Source organism: Mirounga angustirostris, unplaced genomic scaffold, assembly GCF_029215605.1.
Source record: "Mirounga angustirostris isolate CCGP_5_RB_7025 unplaced genomic scaffold, mMirAng1.0.hap1 SCAF_7, whole genome shotgun sequence".
Classification (NCBI taxonomy): Eukaryota; Metazoa; Chordata; class Mammalia; order Carnivora; family Phocidae; genus Mirounga; species Mirounga angustirostris.
In genome coordinates, this window is record NW_026991715.1 from 60,227,351 (window position 1) to 60,249,880 (window position 22,530).

Consider the following 22,530-nt stretch of genomic DNA (forward strand, 5'->3'; position numbering starts at 1 on the left):
ATATTTAATTAGTCTTAAATCAAATATTCACACAAACATTTTAAATTATAAATCTTGAGGGCACCTGGGTGGCTCAGTCAGTTAAACGTCTGCCTTTGGCTCAGGTCATGATCCTGGAGTCCTGGGATCCAGCCCCACATGGGGCTCCCTGCTTGGCGGGGAGTCTGCTTCTCTCTCTCCCGCTCCCCCTGCTTGTTTGTGCTTTCTCTCTGTCTCTCAAAAATAAATAAATAAATAAATAAATCTTTTTAAAAACCCTGTAAATATTGGATTCCAGACTGGGTAAAAGTCCTTTCCACGCTGGGGGCTGGCTACTCAAAGTGTGGTCAGAGACCCAGCAGCACTGGCAGGCACCACCTGGGAGCTCATTAGAAATACCTCTGAAGCAAATAATATAATATATGTTAAAAAAAAAAAAAAAGAAGAAGAAGATAGCAGGAGGGGAAGAATGAAGGGGGGAAATCGGAGGGGGAGACGAACCATGAGAGACTATGGACTCTGAGAAACAAACTGAGGGTTCTAGAGGGGAGAGGGGTGGGAGGATGGGTTAGCCTGGTGATGGGTATTGAGGAGGGCACGTTCTGCATGGAGCACTGGGTGTTATACACAAACAATGAATCACGGAACACTACATCAAAAACTAATGATGTAATGTATGGTAATTAATATAACATAAAAAAAAAAAAAAAGAAATCCCGAATCAGGTGATCCCTCTACTCAGTCAAGTTTGAGAAGCTCTGGTTTAGAGTGGGGATGATGGAGCAGACCTTTACAAATGCAACCGTCTTCTCCTGGTGATCAAAGGCGTGTTCCTAGGAGATTCAGAAAAGTTGTTAGTTCTATTACAGACTGCTTTCTTCTTCCCCAATAGCAAGCAAATTTCTAGTATTTTCATCACCACCTTCCTGGTGGTGAGAATCTGCCCCAGACTGCTGAGAGAGACTGGAGCTCAAATAACCAGCTTTGGTTTCCTGACATGGAAAAACAATGCCAAGGTCACTATGCTCTGGATTTGGGGTCAAGATAAGATAGAGAAAAGAGGATGATTGGTCCGAAGACATCTGAGTGGTTGGAGAAGTGCACTGATAACGCAGTGCATTTTGACACATTATTTTGACTAATTATTGACTATAAAACGTGTGTTTTCTCTCACCTGCTTACTTCTGCTTCTAGAAGTAAAGCAGCCTATGAGCAGTGTAAGTTTTGAGGAGTGCTCAAAAGCAGGCCTAAGGTCAGGAATACGTTTGGTTTATCCGTTAGGGGAATTTAAACTTAAACCCAGTTGGTTTTTAATTCAACTTAATCACTAACACTCTGTGAAGTGCCATCAAGTTATCTAAAAGAAAGCAGTTACTGCACAATGGAAGAGTTGATGTCATGCTAGGAGCTGCCAAACCCTCAACAAACTGGAAAGTGATTTTTAAAAGGGAAAATGCAAAATTATGAAAAACGCATAGTTCTTAGACTTGCTTGCATGCTCTTCCAAGTGTCTGGTGATTTATGAACATCTCTCTGCATTCTTTTCTAATTTGGTTTCCACTGTCAACATTTTCATTTTAAAAGAATGCGTAATCATTTGAGCTCAATGCAGGATAAATGCCGTTCTTTATAATTTGTGAAAAGATTAAGAAAAAATAACCTCATGTGCATTTGAAAATATAGTTAAAATTAGAAGAAGGTAAAAGTTTAGGTTTTTTTTCAGTCTCTAACATTAAAATATTTAAACATGAGTTGTTAACAGTAAGAAATCAGGTACTGTATTCTAACTTGCCCAAGAAATAACCCAAACCCAACCCTCAACTTTATTTTTTAATTTTTTATTATTTTTTAAAGATTTTATTTATTCATTTGAGGGAGGGAGACAGAGACAGAGAGAGCACAAGCACAGGGAGAGGCAAAGGGAGAAGGAGAAGCAGACTCCCCGCTGAGCTGGGAGCTGGACACGGGGCTCCACCCCAGGACTTGGAGATCAGTGACCTGAGCCAAAGGCAGATGCTTAACCATCTGAGCCACCCAGGTGCCCCCTCAACTTTCTTTAAAGGAAATATGTATATTACGAATAATTCTTACATCTTAGGCAAATGCTTATAAGGGAGAGTGATACCTGAGCTGAGTTTCTCTCTTTCCTCTTTTATTTTTATTTTCTCTTTGAGAAAGGAGCTAAAAGTCAGATAAGCACCGAATTATTTTCTGTAAGAAATTTTTACCAAATGATACAAAAGGCTCTGAAATGAATTTTCGTAAGTTGCCAAAATCATCATGACTTCCTAATAAGTCACCATAAATTTATACTCCTGTTGGACACAAGTACACTTGAGTCTCTTACACTAGCCGCCAAGTCAACCAAATCTAAGTTTTCTCTATCTTACTTTATGCACAAACATTAGCTATTACAAATCAAGTATCCCTGACATCTACCCAAGCTCTTTCTAAAAGATCTGTTCAAGGCTTTCTCAAGTCTTTTCTTTTCTCATTGTTCTTTAAATGACTCTCGCTCTCTGTCAAATAAATAAATAAAATCTTAAAAAAAAATAACCTTTAAATGAAGGACATTTAGTCAACAACTGCTTTTTGTCGTGACACTTCTAGATACTTGGGTACAGTAATGAATACAAAAGATAAAAATGTCTGCCCTCGTGGAGCTTATATTTTAATGGGAGCAGAAGATGGTAAATATTTAGACTATAATTATGACAGACGGTGCTGTGTGCTCTAAAGTAATGCGGGGACAGGGCAGGGGTGGGAGTATGCCTAGATAGTTCCTAGAACACAGAGCATTATCGGCATTAATTTCTTCTCTGGATTTCTCTCCATGTGATTGCTCTCAACTCCATTACTTAATCATGTATGTACCCTCTTTAAAACTGCTTATATGGAGACATTCAGGTCAGAGGGCATCTAAGCACAGGTATCTAACACCCCTGACATTTTAAAGGGAGAAGCCAGAGCTGACTGAAACCTCCTTTCCTGAGAAAATGGAATGGTGCCCCCAGGAAATAAGTAAGAGACCTACCAGCAGACTTTCACAAACATTCCGAATTTGGAAATCAGGGCAGATAGAAAGGAAGGCTTCAGGTGAGAACCTCTTTCATGACTATGAGTCAAGAGGATTAGGAATCCTTGCCAGGAAGTCCAAGGGCATCCCCAGCATAGAAGAGGATCCTAAATGGATCTGACTGCATGCAGGAGGATCCATCCTAATACAGGGAGCAATAGCACCAGGAAAGGAGCTGGGCATCGCCACTTGCTTACCTGGAATAGAGTCCATATAATTGGCTCTTGATCAAGGGCTCCATCAGATACAGAGAAACCACCTAGAGACTATTTTCCCTTAGTAGGAGGGCCCACTGCACTAGACCACTTTTCCTCATCCATTGGCTAATAGATCACTGAACTAGTTCTTTTTTTTTTTTTTTTAAGATTTTATTTATTTATTCATTAGAGACAGAGAGAGAGAGGCAGAGGGAGAAGCAGGCTCCCAAGGAGCAGGGAGCCTGATGCGGGACTCGATCCCAGGACCCTGAGATCATGACCTGAGCCAAAGGCAGACGCTTAGCCATCTGAGCCACCCAGGCGCCCTCACTGAACTAGTTCTATGTATCTTTTATAAACTAGTCCGCCTGCTTTTATATTTCAAAGTATTGTAACAGCATGAAATATGGAACCCAAAAATGACATACATACATAATGAATGTATGTCATTTTTAGCAAAGCCCACCTCATTTACACTCAGTAATAAAATAATATGAACATGGAACAGAATAAAATATATATAAATATGATAATATTGCACAACATAAAAGGAGATGAATGTATCACTGTAGAGGTCAAGGCATAGCAAACCTGACCACTATTTACTGAAGAAAGAGTCAACTGTCAGCCTCAACTCGGTGTACTTAATACAATCAAATGAAATATTAACTCTATGAAGGAGGCAAAAGATAAAACTGATTTTTTAAAACAGAAAGAGCTGGAAAGCCTACAGAAAGGCAGTGAGGAAAAAGATTTGCCATACTCTATTTTGAAATGCCACCGGAAGCATTAAAGAGACCCAGAATGAGATCTGTAAACAAAAACAAAAACAAACAAACAAAAGATCAGTGAAGTGGAACTCGTCCCAAAATGTGGGCAGAAATGGCAAAGAGATAAAAATGAGAAGTGACAGAATATACGTATGAAGGACAAAGGATATCTAGCATACAGGTAAGTGGTGTTACTGCCCCAAAGACCAGACCACATTTAAAAGAGATAAAAGTCCAAACATCTATCAGATTAAAACTTTCCTGGGATGAAAAATCTTGAATTGTGCAGTACTTACTCTCTACTAAGAAAAACTGACAAAATAAATCCAAAATACACTGGTGATATATATATATATATATATATATATATATATATATATATGTTTTTAACTATCATTACCCAAGACAGAACACTATGATCATCCAATCAGGGGGAGAAAACTAGATATCTCCAAAGCAAGAGTATCAGGCTATACTGAGATTACTTTTCTGCAACAATAGATGCCACAGACCATAAGCAATGTATACAGAATTGTGAAGGAAAAAAAATAACCATGGGATTATTTACCCAACCAAGTTGTTATTATGGGCAAAAATAACGGAAAGCTATATCCTCAAATATGCAAGCCTTCAGAAAGCATATTACCCATGAAGTTTCCATGGAAAGATGATAATTCAAAGACGTACCAAACAAACAAACAAAAAGAATCAAAATAGAATTTCTTTTTTTTTTTTAAGATTTTATTTATTTATTTGAGAGAGAGAATGAGAGAGAGAAAGCACATGAGAGAGGGGAGGGTCAGAGGGAGAAGCAGACTCCCCGCCAAGCAGGGAGCCCGATGCGGGACTCGATCCCGGGACTCCAGGATCATGACCTGAGCTGAAGGCAGTCGCTTAACCAACTGAGCCACCCAGGCGCCCTCAAAATAAAATTTCTATCTCAAGATGGAATTATAGTAAAGGAAGTAAGCACTTAAGTCTACATGTATTTTATATAAAATTAAATCCTGTTTTTTTTTTTAAAGATTTTATTTATTTCTTTGACAGAGAGAGACACAGCGAGAGAGGGAACACAAGCAGGGTGAGTGGGAGAGGGAGAAGCAGGCCTCCCGCGGAGCAGAGAGCCCAATGCGGGGCTCGACCCCAGGACCCTGGGATCATGACCTGAGCCCCAGGCAGACGCTTAATCACTGAGCCACCCAGGTGCCCCTAAATCCTGTTTTTCACTCCTACACCCTGGGATTATTTCCCAAATAAACTAACTACATGCAAGTCTTTGTCTCATGCTCTACTTTTGGTGAACTAAGACAGTGAGCAAGAATGAATAATTCAATACATGATACTTAAAATACTGATAAATAAACTTTAATAAATAAATAAAATAAATACTAAGTTAAAAAAACTTTAGCTCTCTTAGTAATAAATACTCAGTAAATATTCATTTCTGGCAGTAGGGTGAACAAGAAATCTCAATAGACCGTCCTTCCAAAAACAGCAAAACAAGCTATATAAGTTTATTTTTAAAAGAAAAACTTTTCAGGGGCACCTGGGTGGTGCTGTCAGTTAAGTGTCCGACTCTTGGTTTCGGCTCCGGTTGTGATCTCAGGGATTAAGCCCCACCTTAGGCTCTGCACAGAGCATGGTTTCTGTTTAAATTCTCTCCCTCTGCCCCTCCCCCCAATAAGTAAATAAATCTTTAAAAAAAAAAAGAACAGAAAGACTTTTCAAATGCCTTGGTGATATGTTAAGAAATTAACCCTGAAAATTACAAGGGGAGGACTGCTACTTCCAACCAAGTAAGTGGTAGGGGCTGGATTGACCCTTCTGCCACAAACAACTAGAAAACTGGACAAAATATGAGAAGCAATTGTATTCAAGCATTTAAAAAAAAATTTTTTTTTAAAAGATTTTATTTATTTGCGAGAGAGAATGAGAGACAGCATGAGAGGGAGGAGGGTCAGAGGGAGAAGCAGACTCCCCGCTGAGCAGGGAGTCCGATGAGGGACTCGATCCCGGGACTCCAGGATCATGACCTGAGCCGAAGGCAGTCGCCCAACCAACTGAGCCACCCAGGCGCCCGTATTCAAGCATTTAACAAAAGCAAAATAAAACCAAAATGATTTACCATTGCATACCGGCTAGCATGGTTAAGGTTAAAAAGACTTCCAATGTTAAATGTTGGTGAGAAAGTAGAGTAACTCAAACTCTCACACGCTGCTAAACAAAGCTAAAGTTTGGTAGGCTAAAAAAGAGGAGACAGGGGGGCGCCTGGGTGGCTCAGTCATTGGGCGTCTGCCTTTGGCTCAGGTCATGATCCCAGGGTCCTGGGATTGAGCCCCGTACCGGGCTCCCTGCTTAGCAGGAAGCCTGCTTCTCCCTCTCCCACTCTCCCTGCTTGTGTTCCCTCTCTCACTGTCTCTATCTCTGTCAAACGAATAGATAAAATCTTAAAAAAAAAAAAAAAAGAGGAGAGGAGTAGTATACACTCCTTAAAATAGACGTACTTAAAACACTGAAAATGCAGAAAGGTTGAAAGTTAAAAGTTTGACAAAGATGTATCATTAGAATATTAACCAAAAGAGAAAAAGAGCTGGTATTCCTAGATTTAAAGCAGATAAAATGGGCTTTCAGGTAAATTAAAAAACAAAAAACCAAACACTTAAAAAAAAAGATCATTTTGCTCTGGTAAAATGTTCATAAAGTTTGATAAAAGATAAAAAAAAAAACTACTTGCAAGCAGATTACATTCTCAAGTAATAATGCAATAAAGATAGAAATTAAAACAAAAAAGATGATGAAAAGCCATATGCCTGAAAGTTTTAAAGATTTTATTTATTTATTCATGAGAGACACAGAGAGAGGGAGAGGAAGAGGGAGAAGCAGGCTCCCCAAGGAGCAGGGAGCCCGATGCGGGACTTGATCCCAGGACCCCGGGATCATGACCTGAGCCAAAGGCAGACACTTACCCATCTGAGCCACCCAGGTGCCCCTGCCTGAAAGTTTTAAAACACAATTTTAACCTATTATCTGTTGAAGAAGAAATAAAATATTTCTTATGATAATAAATATATGATAAATAAAAACAAAACCAATGATAAAAATACAACATATCACTATATATAGGATGTAGCTGATGCAGTATATAATAATAATTTTTGAGGTTTAAATACTTACATTTTTAAAAAATACTGAAAATAAATGAGTTGAATTTTCACCTTACGTTAGAAAAAAGAACAACAGGAAAAAAAAAAAAAACAAACCCCAAAGGATGTAAATAACTACTGGCATAAAAGCAGACATATGGGCCAATGGAATAAATAGAGAGCCCAGAAACCCAAGAACACACACTGGGGAAAGGACAGTCTCTTCCACAATGCTCTTGGAAAAACTGAATATCCACATGCAAAAGAATGAAATTGGACCCTTATCTCATACCATACACAAAAATCAACTAAAAATGGACTAAAGATTTAATGTAAGCTCTGAAACTATAAAACTCCTCGACACAAACGTAGGAAAAAACTTTATGGCATTGGTCTTGGCCATGATTTTTTTGATATGACACCAAAAATACAAGCAACAAAGGCAAAAATAGTCAAGTGAAACTACATCAAACTAAAAAGCTTCTGTACAACAAAAGAAAAAAAATCAACAAAATGAAAAGGCAACCTATAGAATGAGAGAAAATATTTGCAAACCATATATCTGATAAGGAGTTAATACCCAAAAGGAACACATACCACTCAATAGAAGAAAAATCCAATTAAAAAATGGACAGAGGATCAAAAAGCAAAAAGTGTTGGCAAGTCTGTGGAGAAAAGGGAACCCCTTTGCACCGTTGGTCACACGAACTGGTTCAGCCACTATGGAAAATAGTATGAACGTTCCTCAAAAAATTAAAAATAGAACTACCATATGCTCTAACAATCCTACTTCTGGGTATATATCCAAAGGGAATGAAAACAGGATATAGAAGAGATATCTGCACTCCCGTATTCACTGCAGCATTGTTCACAATAGCCAAGATATGGAAACAACCTAAGTGTCCATCAATGGAAGAATGGATAAGGAAGATATGGCATATATATATAATACATATATAATATATATATATAAAATATTATTCAGCCATAAGAAAGAAGGATATCCTGCCATTTTTGACAACATGGATGGACTCCGAGGACAAACACTGCATAGTATCACTTATATGTGCAATCTTTAAAAAGAAAGAAGTTCACACTCTTAGAAACAGAGTAGAATGGTGGTTGCCAGAATGGGGTGTGGGGGGGGGCAGTAAATAGGGGGGAGGTGGTAAAAGGATATAAACTTTCAGTTATAAGATGAATAAGGTTTGAGGATCTAATGTAAAAAACGGTGACACTAGTTGATAACACTGTATATTATGTAACTGAAATTTGCTCAGAGTAGAACTCAAATGCTCTCCTCTGCCCCCCAAAAGATAAATATGTAAGGTGATAGGTGTGTTAATTAACTAGATGGTGGGAATTCTTTCACAATGTATACGTATATCAAATCACCACAATATACATTTAAATATCTTACAATTTTGTCAATTACATCTCAATAGAACTGGAAAAAATACAATATATATATATGTATATATAAATAATAGAATATTATTCAGCCATAAAAAAGAAGCAAATCCTGCCATTTGTGACACCACGGATGAACCACAAAAGCATTATGTTAAGTAAGATAAGTCAGAGAAAGACAAATACTGTATGATCTCACTCATATACGGAATCTAAAAAAAACTGAACTCATAGTGCCAGAGAGTAGATTGATGGTTGCCAGGGGTGGTGGGGGTGGGGGTAGAGGAAATGGTAGCTGGTGGTCAGAAGGTACAAACTTCCAATTATAAGATGAAAAAGTTCTGGGTGCCTAAAGTATGTAGTTAATGATACTATACTATATACTTGAAAGTTATTTAAAAAGTGATCATAAATGGTTTTACTGCCAAAAATCCAAAATACCAAAAAAAAGGTAACTATGGAAGTAATGGATGTGTTAACTAACTTTATGGTGGTATTCATTTCACAATATAAGCATATATCAAAGCATCACATTATACACCTTAAACTTACATAATGTGATATGTCAAATATAATCTCCATAAAGCTGGGAGAAAAAAAGATAAATATCTCTAATGCACAAAAAAACCTTTCCCTAGGACACAAAAAGAGAGAACACCATTCAAGTTATTTTATGAAAACAGCATAACCTTGACCAAAATATTACAAAGATAATTTAAGAAATCGTAATTATAGAATATTCTTATACATAAACATGAATTTTAAAATGCTGAATAAAGTATTAGAAAATTTTATCTAGCAATGTATAAACTGAATGTAACTCAAAAATGCAAATTTAACATCAGAAAATTAATAAATCAAAGGAAAAAAGCATATAATCATATAGAGGCAGAAAAAATTTGAAAAAAACCCAACACCTATTCATAATTTAGAAAACTCTACAAACTAGGAATAGAAGGGTGTTTTCTTACTCTGATAGAGAGTATAAAAAAATCTATAATGAACATTATACTTAATGGTAATACTTTGAAAGCTTTCCCTCTGGGCGTGGGAATGAAACAAGGATGCCTGATAATCACCACTTTTATTCAACACTGAACAGAAACAGCAATAAGACAAGAAAAAGTGAAAGGTGTATGATTAGGAAAGAACAAATTGTCATTATTAGAGATAATCTCCTTGTTACACAAACTCAAGAAATTAGACTTGGTAATGGGATTTAACAACATCACTAATTGGATATAAGATTAAAGGTGAAGTGAATATCCAAAACTCAACTGCATTCCTATATACTATCAAATAACCGAATTCAAAAAGAAAAAAGGACCATTTATAATAGCAACAAAAACATAATATATGCAAAAATAAATAATAAAAATCTTGAAAATTATAAAACTTTACAGGAAGTCATTAGAGAAGACGATATCAAAGGTTAGCTATACTATGTTCATGGAAAAATTGATCTATAAGTTCAATGCAACTTTAGTCAAAATCTCAACTGGTTTTTTAAGATGGTAAGCATAACCATATTGATTTTGCTATTTTTAAATTGTAAACCTACTTGGCGTTCATACTATTACACCTAAGACACATTTTTTAAAGAGCCAAATGTAAATGACTAAATCTTTGTAGAACTAGAAGAAAATATAAGTGAATATCTGAACTCGGGATGAAGAATTGTTTAAATATATAAACACAAGAATTCTACAAAATGAAAATTTTTACTTTTTAAATTTAAAAGATACTATAAAATAAAATCAAGAGAAAAATATTCACTACATAACAATGAATATTTTAATATATAAAAAGTTCTTATAAATTGATAAGGAAAACATTTTTTTCTTAACATGAGAAAAGGATAGGAACTAGTAATTACAGCCAATAAACACAAAAAATAAGCTTAGCCTCAGCAGCAAAGAGAACCAAATTAAAGCAATACATTATTTTATTTACAAAATTGGCAAATGTTTTAAGAAATGCTAATATATCCTTTAGCCAAGATTCCATAAAATAAATATTCTCACATAGTGATGGTAGAAATATCAATTCATAAATTATTTCAGGGAAGCAACTGACCAATACATAAAAAAGGATCTTCAAAATGTTTATGTCTTTTGACCTAGGAATTTTGCTTTTAGACATTACCCTCCCAAAATAATGGATGGTCATTGCAGCTTTATTTATATTAACGAAACTTTGAAAAGATACTAACACATGCAAAAATAGGATTAATGGTTAAGTATTCCACATGTTAGAATTGTAGATCCAAGTCAGAAAATGCCATGAAGCCACTGATAAAATTGTTACACAAAAATTTTATTTTATTTTTTTAAAGATTTTATTTATTTGACAGAGACACAGCGAGAGAGGGAACACAAACAGGGGGAGTGGGAGAGGGAGAAGCAGGCTTCCCGCGGAGCAGGGAGCCCGACGCGGGGCTCGATCCCAGGACCCTGGAATCATGACCTGAGCCGAAAGCAGATGCTTAACGACTGAGCCACCCAGGTGCCCTATTACACAAAAATTTTAAAGATGAAAATTTTCTACCCTTAATTATGCTAACAAATTAGGTAATGAAATAATCTACCATAATATCCGAATTCTGTAAGAATGTGTGATATATGGGTGTCCGTGAGTGCAGGGAAGAGAGAAAACAGAAAAAAAACACACCAAATTATTAACATTGCTTACTTTGAGGTAGCAGGATAGAGGGAATGTGGTGATTTTTACCTTGATCTCTGAGCTTTTCTGTATTTGTCAAAATTTCTAGACAGCACCCCACCTACGTATTACTGGTATAAGAAACAAACAGGTAGCTTCCCTTCTATCAGAATCAAGTCTAGCCTCCTTAGTCTGACATACTGTCTTTATCATCCCATCTTCTTCTTCCTGCTTTCCCTTTGTTTCTTTTTTCTTTTTTTTTTTGACAGAGAGAGACACACAGAGAGAGGGAACACAAGCAGGGGGAGTGGGAGAGGGAGAAGCAGACTCCCCGTTGAGCAGGGAGCCTGACATGGGACTTGATCCCAGGACCCTGGGATCATGACATGAGCTGAAGGCAGACGCTTAACGACTGAGCCACCCAGGTGCCCCTTTCCCTTTGTTTCAACAGGCTTACACATACACGCTTTTGCTCATGTGCTTGTGTGTCCCAGGATTGCCTTTTCCACCCCAGGAGCTCTGCATTCAGGGTTCCACGCAAGGCTTCCTTCCCTTCATGAACCAGCCTGTGTGACTGAGCCCTCCACTCAAATAGCAGCTCTCTGTCTACCAGACTCCATGGCAATTAATCTGACAAGTAATCAAGTACAGCTTGCAAATCTCTACCACTGTGGCCTTGAACTGTTACTTGATTTTCTTTTAACTTTTTGTATGTTTTTGTTCTTCTCTCCAACTAGATTATGAACTATTTTTTGTTATTTTTCATAAAGTCTAGTGCAACAGAGTAGGTGTCTGTGGTACACAAAATAATGGCCCCAAAGATGTCCATGTCCTAACCCCCAGAGCCTGTGAATATGTTAGGTTATAGGGCAAAGGGGAATTAAGACTGCAGATGGAGTTAAGGTTGCCAATCAGCTTGACCTTCAAAGAGGGAGATTAGCCTGGATTACCCAGGTGGGCCTAATGTAATCACAAGGGGCCTTAAAAAGTGGAAGAGCTCAGAAGAGGTATGAGGACAGAAGTAAGGTTGGAGTGATGTGCTATAAGGACTCAACTCTCCATCGCTGGCTTTGAAGATGGAGGAAGAGGACACAGGCCAAGCAAGGGGGGGCAGCCTCCCCAGGCTGGAAAAGGCAAGGATATGGATTCTCCCCTAGAGCCTCCAGAAAGGAATACAGTCCTGCCAACATCCTGGATTTCTGTTCAGTGAGATCCATGTCAGACTTTTAACCTACAGAACTGTAACATGAATTTGTGTGGTTTTAAGTCATTACGTTTATGGTAATTTGTTCCAGCAGCGATAGCAAATTAATACAGTGTTAAATACTATTTTCCTTCATTCGCATTTAAATCAAGAAAGATAAAACCAAAGTTATGAAAATAATGGACACATTTAAGACTATACTTTTTGAGGCAATCTATCCTAATCGCCCCCAAATGCCTCTCATTATTTCTTTATTTCTCCTTAGCGCTTATGTAATCAATTTACATCACTTATCATTTGTTGCTACTTATTTTATTACTGTGTTAATATCGCTTCCTGGGCACACAGTTTTCCTCTCATTCAAAAGGCTCTTCAGAAGAGAGGCCATGTATTCATTCCCTAGGTATTTGCTGCCAGAGGTAAGAGACTTCAGTCTATAAATGCCTGATTACTAACATCTTACATTATGGATTACTTACGGGCGACCATGGACTCAGCCTTCTTCTCAAAAGTGTTTTTAAAAGTTTTATTTCAGCCTTATACAGATGCACCCTCAAGCCCCTAAAAAGATCTGGCCAGATTAGTAAATATTTAGAAAGGGGACTTACTACACTTTTATTCCATTGGATATGTCCCACAAAATTTAGCGAGGTTTTATGTTTTTCCAAATTTTTATGGTTGACTATTTCAAGAAAGGCATATGGATTTATCCTTATAGATTGTAAGACTGGGGAACTGAGGTAGAAAGATGTCTGGTCTGGGAGGGGAGAGAAAAAAGGGAGTCTGGATACCCTCGAATCTTGAACAGACCTGGGTACTGAGCAGGCTCTGTGGTGGAGGAGGGACTATGTGGAGGGTATAGTCTATTCTGTGTTGAGTGTCAGAATCGGCATAGACCTCTGAATCAACTAGAATTACCAGGCTACTCTTGGAAGCCATGGCTAAAATTTCTAGGCTGTACCAGAATTAAAGAAAGGTAAGCAAATAAATAAGTGGTCAGCTGGAAACAAGAGGATTTGGCCTCATCGTAACCCTGGGGGAGAAAAATAAAAGCTGATGTGTAAATAGGGTTCTGGGCAAGTGAGCACATGGTGTTATGGAGAAGGGAATGCAGGGAGGCAGCTGGCCCTGGCCACGTGCCCTTCTCCCCAGAGGCAGGGCCAGCCCCAGCCCTTCAAGTCCGCTTCTGTTATCTGGCTCTGGGAAGCCTTAAAAAAGTTGCTGACTCTGATTTCTCCAAACATAAAATTGGGGCAGTGGGATTTGCCATTTCTGTGTAGCCCAGGCCTGTGGTGAGGATTAATTCGTGTTTTTAAAGGGCTGTGCGTTTGGTGTGGTTTGTTTATTTTCTCAGGATGAAAGCCAGCACCCCAGCACTAAGTGCTAACAGCGAAGGTTTGAGGTATGTTACCTAAGATGCACTGTGTGAAGTGGGGCGGATGGGACGTGCGGCTTGTGGGACTGCCTTTGGCATCAAAAAGGCCACATTTCCAAACACACTTCAGTGCTCGCCAAAGTGAAGGAGGCAGAAGAAAAGCCCTTGAAAATTAAAAAGGGGCAAAGTCACCTGAGTTTAGGCTCTGCGACCAAGGGCATGTACCGACCTACACCAAGGAACATTTGATGAGCGGCTAAAGACAAATATTAGCAGGTAGAGAACACCTGCAGACAAAACTCTGCTCACTTCGTGACAAGCTGCAAAATGGGCTCCTATATTCTATGAGGACAAAGAATGCCAGCGGAGGCCGTCAGGGTCTGACGGTGGAGGAGGATGCTCACACTCTAGCTTCGCGGCCACAGCACAGGTGGGCGTGGGGGCAAAGACACCAGTGCGGCCCCAACTCCCACTCACTGGAGACTCAGGAGCTTTCCAGATAGGCCAGTCTCACAAGAACCCTCCAGGCTGGTTTGCTGTTTGTTTGTTTGTTAAGATTTTATTTATTTGTGAGAGAGAGCGTGCACAAGTGGGGGGGGGGGCAGGCAGAGGGAGAAGGAGAAGAAGACTCCCCGCTGAGCAGGGAGCCTGATTCGGGACTCGATCCCAGGACCCCGGGATCATGACCTGAGCCAAAGGCAGATGCTTAACTGACTGAGCTGCCCAGGCATCCCCGGGCTGGTTTTCAAAAGTAAATCTTTATGGCTTCATTCCTAATTATGGAAGTTAGATGTGCTCGTTACTAAAACTTAAAACTGGAGAAATACATGAAACAAAAAGTGCAGACAGCCCCCTTCCCAATCCCAGCAGCCAGAACATAATCGCTATGAACTCTTGTTGGGACATATTTACAAGACACAGATATAATTGTCCTTAATTTATAGGCAAGGAAATGGATAACTCAGAGAACTTATCCACAAGCTTACAGGAAATAAGTCAAAACTGGAATTCAAACCCAGACTTTTGGACACCCCGGAATTCTGCATGTTCCATTAGGCTACACCCCCTGTCCCCACACCCTTTCTCTCATCCCACCACCATCCTGCAGTGTAATTACTACAGGGCACTGTAGGACTTGCATAACTAGCTTTACACACACAAGCTGCTGCCATCCACACAGTCACATTGTGCATGAAAGTGCAAGCTAGTGTCACGGCTAGACCCATTTTTCCAGCCACATTTAAGTATGTAATGCTCCGGTGACATTTGAGTGAATGACTGTAACACAGATCTGGGCATCCCTTTAGCTCAAATCCCATCCAGAACAGAAAACAAAGAGACACCTTAAATTAGGAGGACGTGACTTTTGTGTGAGGCCTGAACCTGGAAAGCCCTGAATTCTGGGTCTGGTATTTATTAGCTGTGTGTGACCAATGCCTCAGTTTCTCCTTCCTGCTTATAAAGAGGGTGGACAAACTGAATGACTTCTAATTTCTGGTGTTCCATGCAATGGTGAGCAATCTCCTCATTGCGACGTGGTGGGCTTCATGCATCCCCTCTAACTTTTCTTATTCTGCTCAATATTGAATTTTAGGCTGAAGGATAGAAGGTTGCTTCTTGATTGCTACCTCACAAATATGCCCAGAAAGAAATGAAAGTGCTTTGAAAATAAAGTATGATATTATTGCTCTTGCTAGATTTATTCTAATTAAATGAGTGGTTGATAGCCAACTTCAATGATTAATTTATTAGCATGCATTCTTTCAGTGTGTACAAACTCTGCAACAAAAGGGATTGAGAGGAGCACCTGGGCGGCTCAGTCGGTTAAGCATCCGACTCTTGATTTCCCCTCAGGTCATGGTCTCAGGGTTGTGAGATTGAGCCGCAACCGCATCGGGCTCCACGCAGGGCATGGAGCGTGCTTGAGATTCTCTCTCTCCCTCTCCCTCTGCCCCTCCTCTCTCTCCCTCCTCCCCCCTCTAAACAAAGGAGGGGGGGGATTGAGAAAGTTATAGATGAAATCTCGCCCTCCTTGGAACTGACAGCTCTGGATGGGGAAAACACATGACTATAAACAACTGTGTATGAGGTAGCAAGAGCTCAGTGTCATAGGGCGCTACAGAGAAGCTCAAGAGACTTCAGACTGGAGGGGCCAAGCAGAGCTTCATGGAGGAGGGGGGATGTGAACAGGTCCCTAGAGAAGTGTCAGAAAAGCACAGGAAGATGATGGTGGCTAAAGGTGGGCACTGCAACAGTGCTGAGGGGTCATGTAAGCTGAATGACGGAGGTCGTAGCTGACAGGCTCAGGCGTCCGCACACGGCTGTGGGCAGCTGGGGACCACGGAGAGCCGGCAAGCAGGGAAGTGGCCTCTTCCAGACCAGCTTCTAACAAAACTTAAACTCTAACTGATCTCCAGGACCTACACCAGTACCTAGCTTGTCGTACCTGCTGAATAAATCATCTCAGAAACAGACTGAATGTTGCTCCAGAGAGGAAACAGGGAGCCACTCCAAGCATGCAAACCTGGACAGCTCTCAGATCTCGTGTACAGAACTGGCAATTTTACCACAGAAAATGAGTGTGTGAGCGAGAGGGAGGGAAAGACTCTTCTTTCACTCTGTAATCAAGAGCAAAATAACATCTCATTATAACCTTTAAAGAAAGGAGGCCTTTTTAAAATGAAATAGTAACAGAGCTGTACACAATCACTTCGAAGACTTGGCCTTTGGTGGTGTGGAAAATGCTAACATCTGTCAGTGCCCTTCATCTATGATCAAGCTCCTACCAGAAGAATCTGAGTGCTGTGTATGCACGCACGTGTGTCAGGTGTATATGAATACATTGCACACCAGATGTACCTGAGAATTCTAACGATACACAGAATGTCATGTCTGACTTCCGAGGTGAGTGGTGGTCTCAGATGGTGCAGGCTCATTACTTCAGAACAGTGCATGTCAAGCCTGGTGCCTGTGGGATGGGTGTATATATTTTCTCTAAGGCAAACTAACTCTTTTGAAATTATTTCTCCTCATGGTCTGAGGCATGCTGGCTGGAACCTGAGGGAATTTGGAGCTGGTGCTCCTCAGAAGCACGTCGAGCTGGGCTCACACCTGCAGATCTCAGGGCCTGACTTGGAATCTCGGCTGCTCCCTACAACTTTAGAGAGTTCCAGGCATCCCATGAATGAGCTTAAACAGCATCATCCCTGTCCCTCAGGCTCTCACAGGCCTCCTCCTCTGACTACCTTGGACTGCTCGAGAAGGACACTGAGTCTAGGTCAGCCTGCTAGAAAGAAATATTCTATTTATTCATTTTTAAAGATTTTATTTATTTGAGAGAGAGACACACAGAGAGAGAGAGAGCATGAGTAGGGGGGAAGGGGAAGAGGCAGAGGGAGAAGGAGACTTCCCGCTGAGCAGAGAGCCCGATGCAGGGCTCGATCCCAGGACCCTGAGATCATGACCTGAGCCGAAGGCAGAAGGCAGATGCTTAACTGACTGAGCCACCCAGGCGCCCCTAGAAAGAAATATTTGAAAGACAAAGGGGAATAAATAATTCTTAGGATCTATTCTTAAAAGGAAGGAGGGAAGGGAAAACGGTACTATCTGAACGGAGACCAAAACATGTCTGTCCAAGGTTACCTCAGAACAAAGCCTTTAAAGATGAATAAAAAGTTTCCTCAAAGCACACAGGAAAGCAATTACAGCCCACACATTTGACACTGGCCACGGGGGTGAGGGGTGAGGGGTGAGGGGTGGGGTGGAGATAAAAGCAGAGCCAGATTTGGGGCACAGAGAGGACATTGAGCAATGAAACAATACAAGGGAACTTGCCAAGAAGGGGAGCACAAAGAGAGAGAAGAGCAAGAAGGAGCAGGGCCCTGGACTCTGAGGGGAAGTCAGGCTGAGCCGAGCACACAGGCAGGGGCTTTATAAGTATATATGTTTGTCTCTCACGGAGATCTAGAGAAATCCCACATCCTCTCTTCTGGCTGATATTTTCAATGCAGGCAAGACTGAGGGTGGGCATTTATAAACTGGATAAGTAGTTTCCAGCATCTGTATATGATAATGTTAATGGTCACTAGCCACTTACTAATTTTAATTAAAAAAAATTTTTTTTATTCATGAAAGTCAGAGAGAGAGAGAGAGAGAGAGAGAGAGAGGCAGAGGCAGAGGGAGAGAAGCAGGCTCCCCGCCTAGCAGGGAGCCCGATGTGGGACTCGATCCCAGGACCCCAGGATCATGACCTGAGCCGAAGGCAGATGCTTAACCATCTGAGCCACCCAGGCGCCCTTAATTAAATTATTTTTATGTAAGAACAAAATGTAAGATGCAAGTTCATGGATTAAAAGGTGGGTGTGAATTGCCTTTCAGGAGGTCCTTTAGGTTCAGGAAAGGCTAAGAGACAGTAAGACAATGACTTTAACCCGATGATCTATTATTAGTCATTAACAAGTATTTGCCGAGAAATGACTAGGACGGCAGGCTCTGTGCTATGCACTGGGGATACGGCAGTAAATGAAAAAGATACAGACCCCGGCCTCATGAATTTCTATGCTTTTCTTTGGTTTTACATTTTACATTTATTTATTTTGAATTGTGGTAAAAAAAATAAAATTTACCATTTTAACTGTTTTTAAATGTACAGTTCAGTGGCACCAAGTACATTCACATAGTTGTGCAACCTTCACCACATCCCCCCACAGAACTCTTTTCGTCTTGTAAAACTGAAACAACACCCATTAAACACGAATTCCCCGTCTCGCCCCCTCCAGCCTCTGGCAGCCCCCATTCTACTTTCTGTCTCCATAATTTTGACTATACGAGGTACCGCGTTTAAGTGGAATCATGCAGTATTTGTCTTTTTGTGACTGGCTTATTCCACAAACGTTCTCAAGGTTCATCTATGGTGTATCATGCACCCCTTTGTCCCACCAACAGCGCATTCCCATTTTACATTCCCACCAACATGCCTACATGTTCCCATTTCTCTATGTCCTCACCAACACTTCTTATTTTCCTTCCTTTTTTCTTTCTTCCTTTCTTTCCTTTTCATAGCAGCCATTCTAATGGGTGTGATCTGTGGTTATTTGAGACCGTTCATCCTTTACTGCATAATCTCCTGGTCTATGGGAAACCCTATGACCTCTGGTGTGTGCCTGTGTCTGTCCCAGTCTTCTGGGAATATCTTTATTATTCATACCCAACACACAATGTACCAAGAGTATGCGGCCATGAAAAAAGCCCCAACTCTACCAGTAGGAAGGGCCTCTGGGGGCGCCCTGTACTCTAAGAATAAGAGGGAGAGCGTAGAACTGTTAAACCCCAAAAGGTCAGCTTCTGAGGGGATGTGGTAGTACTTAGAAGGCAGGGCTCCCCTGGGAAATGTCTAATGCCTGCTCCTCTGATTCATGATAGGAGGAGACACTGGTCCACAACCCCCAACAAAACCCACTAAAGGGGAGAGGGCAGACGGAAAAGTGGATTGATGCAGTGATGTTTTAGACCAGGCATCAGAAAAGTGGGCAGGATGTAGTAATAATAAAATCCTACAATTCAAATTACTCTAGCACTTATAATGTTTCTAACATTTTCACTTGTATTTATCTATGTACAACCATGCCTTTGGCTACAACACTGCTTAGTAATGTGCACAGGGTGGAAAAGGAGAGAAACTGAGTCAGCAGCTTTGCTCCTTTGAGATCCTATTTCTACAGAGACCCACAGAATATTAAAGCTGGGAGGGACCTGAGACATCATTTAATTCAATCTTCACAGACTTGGTTGTTGTCCTATAAATACATATTTTCTTAGAGTTAGATTTACCGCCCCCCCCAATTAACTGCATAGAAAAGGAAATGAGCTGGTATCATCCTCTGGTGAAGGAGTGGGTCCCCAAAGATAGCTCTCCTTTTTTTTTAGCTTCTGCTGCACAGTGGATTGAAATGAATATAAAAACTAAACTAGGGAGAAAAGCCCAAGGTGTTGCATGTATGTGAGGAGCAGGGGCACTTTGCTACTTGTAGGCAGAGACAGAATGAATGCCCTGTTTCTGTGAACCAACAGTGAATGTGGTTCTATGTTGATGCCAACAGTGGAGAATGTCCCTCGTTACAAGCAGGAGTCAGAGCAGGAGTCCCTGGTTGGCAGGGAAGGCCAACAGGGAGGCCAGGAGTGGGCCTCAAGGAGAGGGTGGGGGCAGCAGAAGGCCAGAAAATGTCCCTGAATTTGGGACAGCAGTAAAGGGTCATCGTCAGTCCGTCATTCAACATGTGGGAAACTGAGGCAAAGAAAAGTGGAGGGACTTGCTTAAGGCCTTATAAACTATGGGTGGCAAAATTAAAATGATTTTCTATTCTGATTTCCATGCCCTCCTTAACTTTTATACCGGAGAAACCTTGTGCCTGTGCTGGGATTGAGCTGGGGCACTGTGGGAAAGGTAGCAAAAACCACGGCAGGCAGCCAGCAGGGCTGTGGCCGGGTTACACGGAAATACAGAACTTAAGCTTCCCTCCCTCCTTCCCTCCCTCCCAGAGAAAGAGCACGCGCACGCAAGTGGGGGGCGGAGGGGCAGAAGGAGAGAGAGAATCTTAAGCAGACTCCATGCCCAGCGTGGAGCCCAGCATAGGGCTCAATCTCATGACCCTGAGACCATGACCTGAGCCCAAACCAAGATTCAGACACCTAAACAACTGAGCACCCAGGCGCACTCCCCCATTTCTGATGCTAAGAACAATTCAGCTTGGTGAGTGGGGGCGCCTTTTCATTTGTAGATGGAACTTAGTAAGGACAGCTGACAACCATTACAATGTGTGCAGCATCTTCAGCACATCCTTGGATGTCACACTGGGTTTTGCGGTGCATTAAACTACCTAGAAGTTTTAAGAACCCTTCCTGCCTCCCCTCTTCTGTTCTGGCCACCCCCAGAGATTCTGACATCACTGGTTAAGAATCACTGCTCTAGACTAGAATGTGTCACACCCCTTTGGTATGTTGGGGCAGAGAAAAGGTTAGAAACCATGGATGTCGTGGGCACCGTAAGTAGTCACGGGTCTGTGCTCTTCCTACACAGCTGATCCAATCACTTCCTGGCACCTGCTAGAACAATCCTTCTAGACTAACAGAAGTACAGTGCAAATTCACATGTAATTTTAAATTATCTGTTAACCACATAGAAAAGGAAAAGGAAACAGGTGAAATTAATAATAAATTTAATTCAACATATCTAAAATATTGCCATTTCAACGAGTAAATATGTTATGATATGTTTCACATTTCTCATACTAAGTCTCCAAAATCCGCTGTGTGCTTTATACTTGCAGCACATCTCAATTCACAGTTAGCTACATTTCAGGGGTTTGAAAGCCACATATAGCTGGTGGCTACCATACAGACCCATAACCACCCTTGCCTCTCTCGCGGACTTAAGTTACTACAATAGAAATAGCAATTTCTCCATACTATAGCCATCTCGACCTCCCTCAGGCCCTTCCCTTTCCACTTTGGTCCTAATTCTATCCCAGCACTCTTCCGTTAGTCATCAAGTAATCATCACTGAGAGCCTGCCCAGTGCTGGGTATTCGTGTTAACTTATGAGGATGAAAAGATAAATAAGACCTAGATCCTGACTTCCAGGAGCTCTCACCTTGGGGGAATATGAAGGCACATACAAGAGAATTTGCTGAAGGCTCTACCCACAGATACATACAAAAGGATGCTGAGGAAGGACTTTCTGGGGTTCCAAGAAGCATTCACATATATGAGACATTTGTGTTGAGTTTTAAGGGATGAGGAAAAATTGTGGAAGGGCAGGGAAAGGTGTTTCAGCCACAGAGAAAAGCATATTCAAGACAAAACATGACAATCATGCTTGGAAAAGGCAAGTGTCGAGCAGGGCGAGGACTGGGCTGGAGGCAGCTGGTGGGGTGAGCGGGGCCTTAAGAGCCTGCAGACACACAACCACTGTGGGCTTGTTGTCTGAGCAGGGAAATCCTGGGGCAGGTTATGGCACAGACTGGAGAGGACAAGGAAGTAAGGAAAGCCTGAACAATGGAATGAATGAATGGAAGGGTGGCAGTATGTCTAGAACAGATGGATGTCAGCACCCAAGGGAATGAATGGAATGGAAGAGCACTGTTTTGTGGAGTCTCAAGAAGAGGCTTGATGATGGAGGCTGGACAAAGGGCCTAAGAGCTAAGGCTTTTCCAGACCCAAACCCATTAGGCTAGGGTTCATAGGGCCACTAGCATGGTATTTACACAGGACTATGAAACCTGTGGTGATCTAAGAGCACAAACGGCCTCTTTCCCTGAGGAATTAATGGGGCTACCTATGGCTCCACTTAGGCAGGAGACAAAATCAAGCCAAATGACTTTCAGGATTGCTAGGGAAGTCACACCTGTGAGACGCAGCAGGTGCTGGGCAGCACCTGGCCAGCTCCATCAGATGATGCGGTGGCTTATCTGACCTCGGGTTTCCTGGAAGAAGGCTCTGGAGCTCTCAGGTGAGAAGAGAGCAACAACAACATGACGTTCCCAGTGAGCAGGAGCCTCTGAGATCCTATGGCAAAGCTGAGGCAGGGAGATGACATGGCTTGAAGGTCATATAGCCAGTAAGTGGCAGGGCCACGAACAGCATCTACCCTCCGTGGCACCAAAGCCACAGGGAGGTCAGTGCAACAGGTGTTATGGAGAACTGTTTATCCGGACAGCA

At 41.2% G+C, this 22,530-nt stretch overlaps 1 protein-coding gene across 2 annotated transcripts in view; it reads right to left on the reverse strand.

The window, feature by feature from the left end:
- The window catches only part of ARSB (arylsulfatase B), a 166,652-nt gene that overhangs the window by 42,325 nt on the left and 101,797 nt on the right, over positions 1-22,530 (reverse strand). Inside the window, exon 7 of one of the 2 annotated variants that reach the window (XM_064596286.1) lies at positions 11,510-22,388. The exons of the other annotated variant lie outside the window; for it this stretch is intronic. Coding sequence (XP_064452356.1) covers positions 22,378-22,388 — 11 coding nt within the window. The 3' untranslated portion in view covers positions 11,510-22,377. Of the gene's footprint in view, positions 1-11,509; positions 22,389-22,530 lie in introns of those variants that run through there. 2 annotated transcript variants of the gene reach the window in all.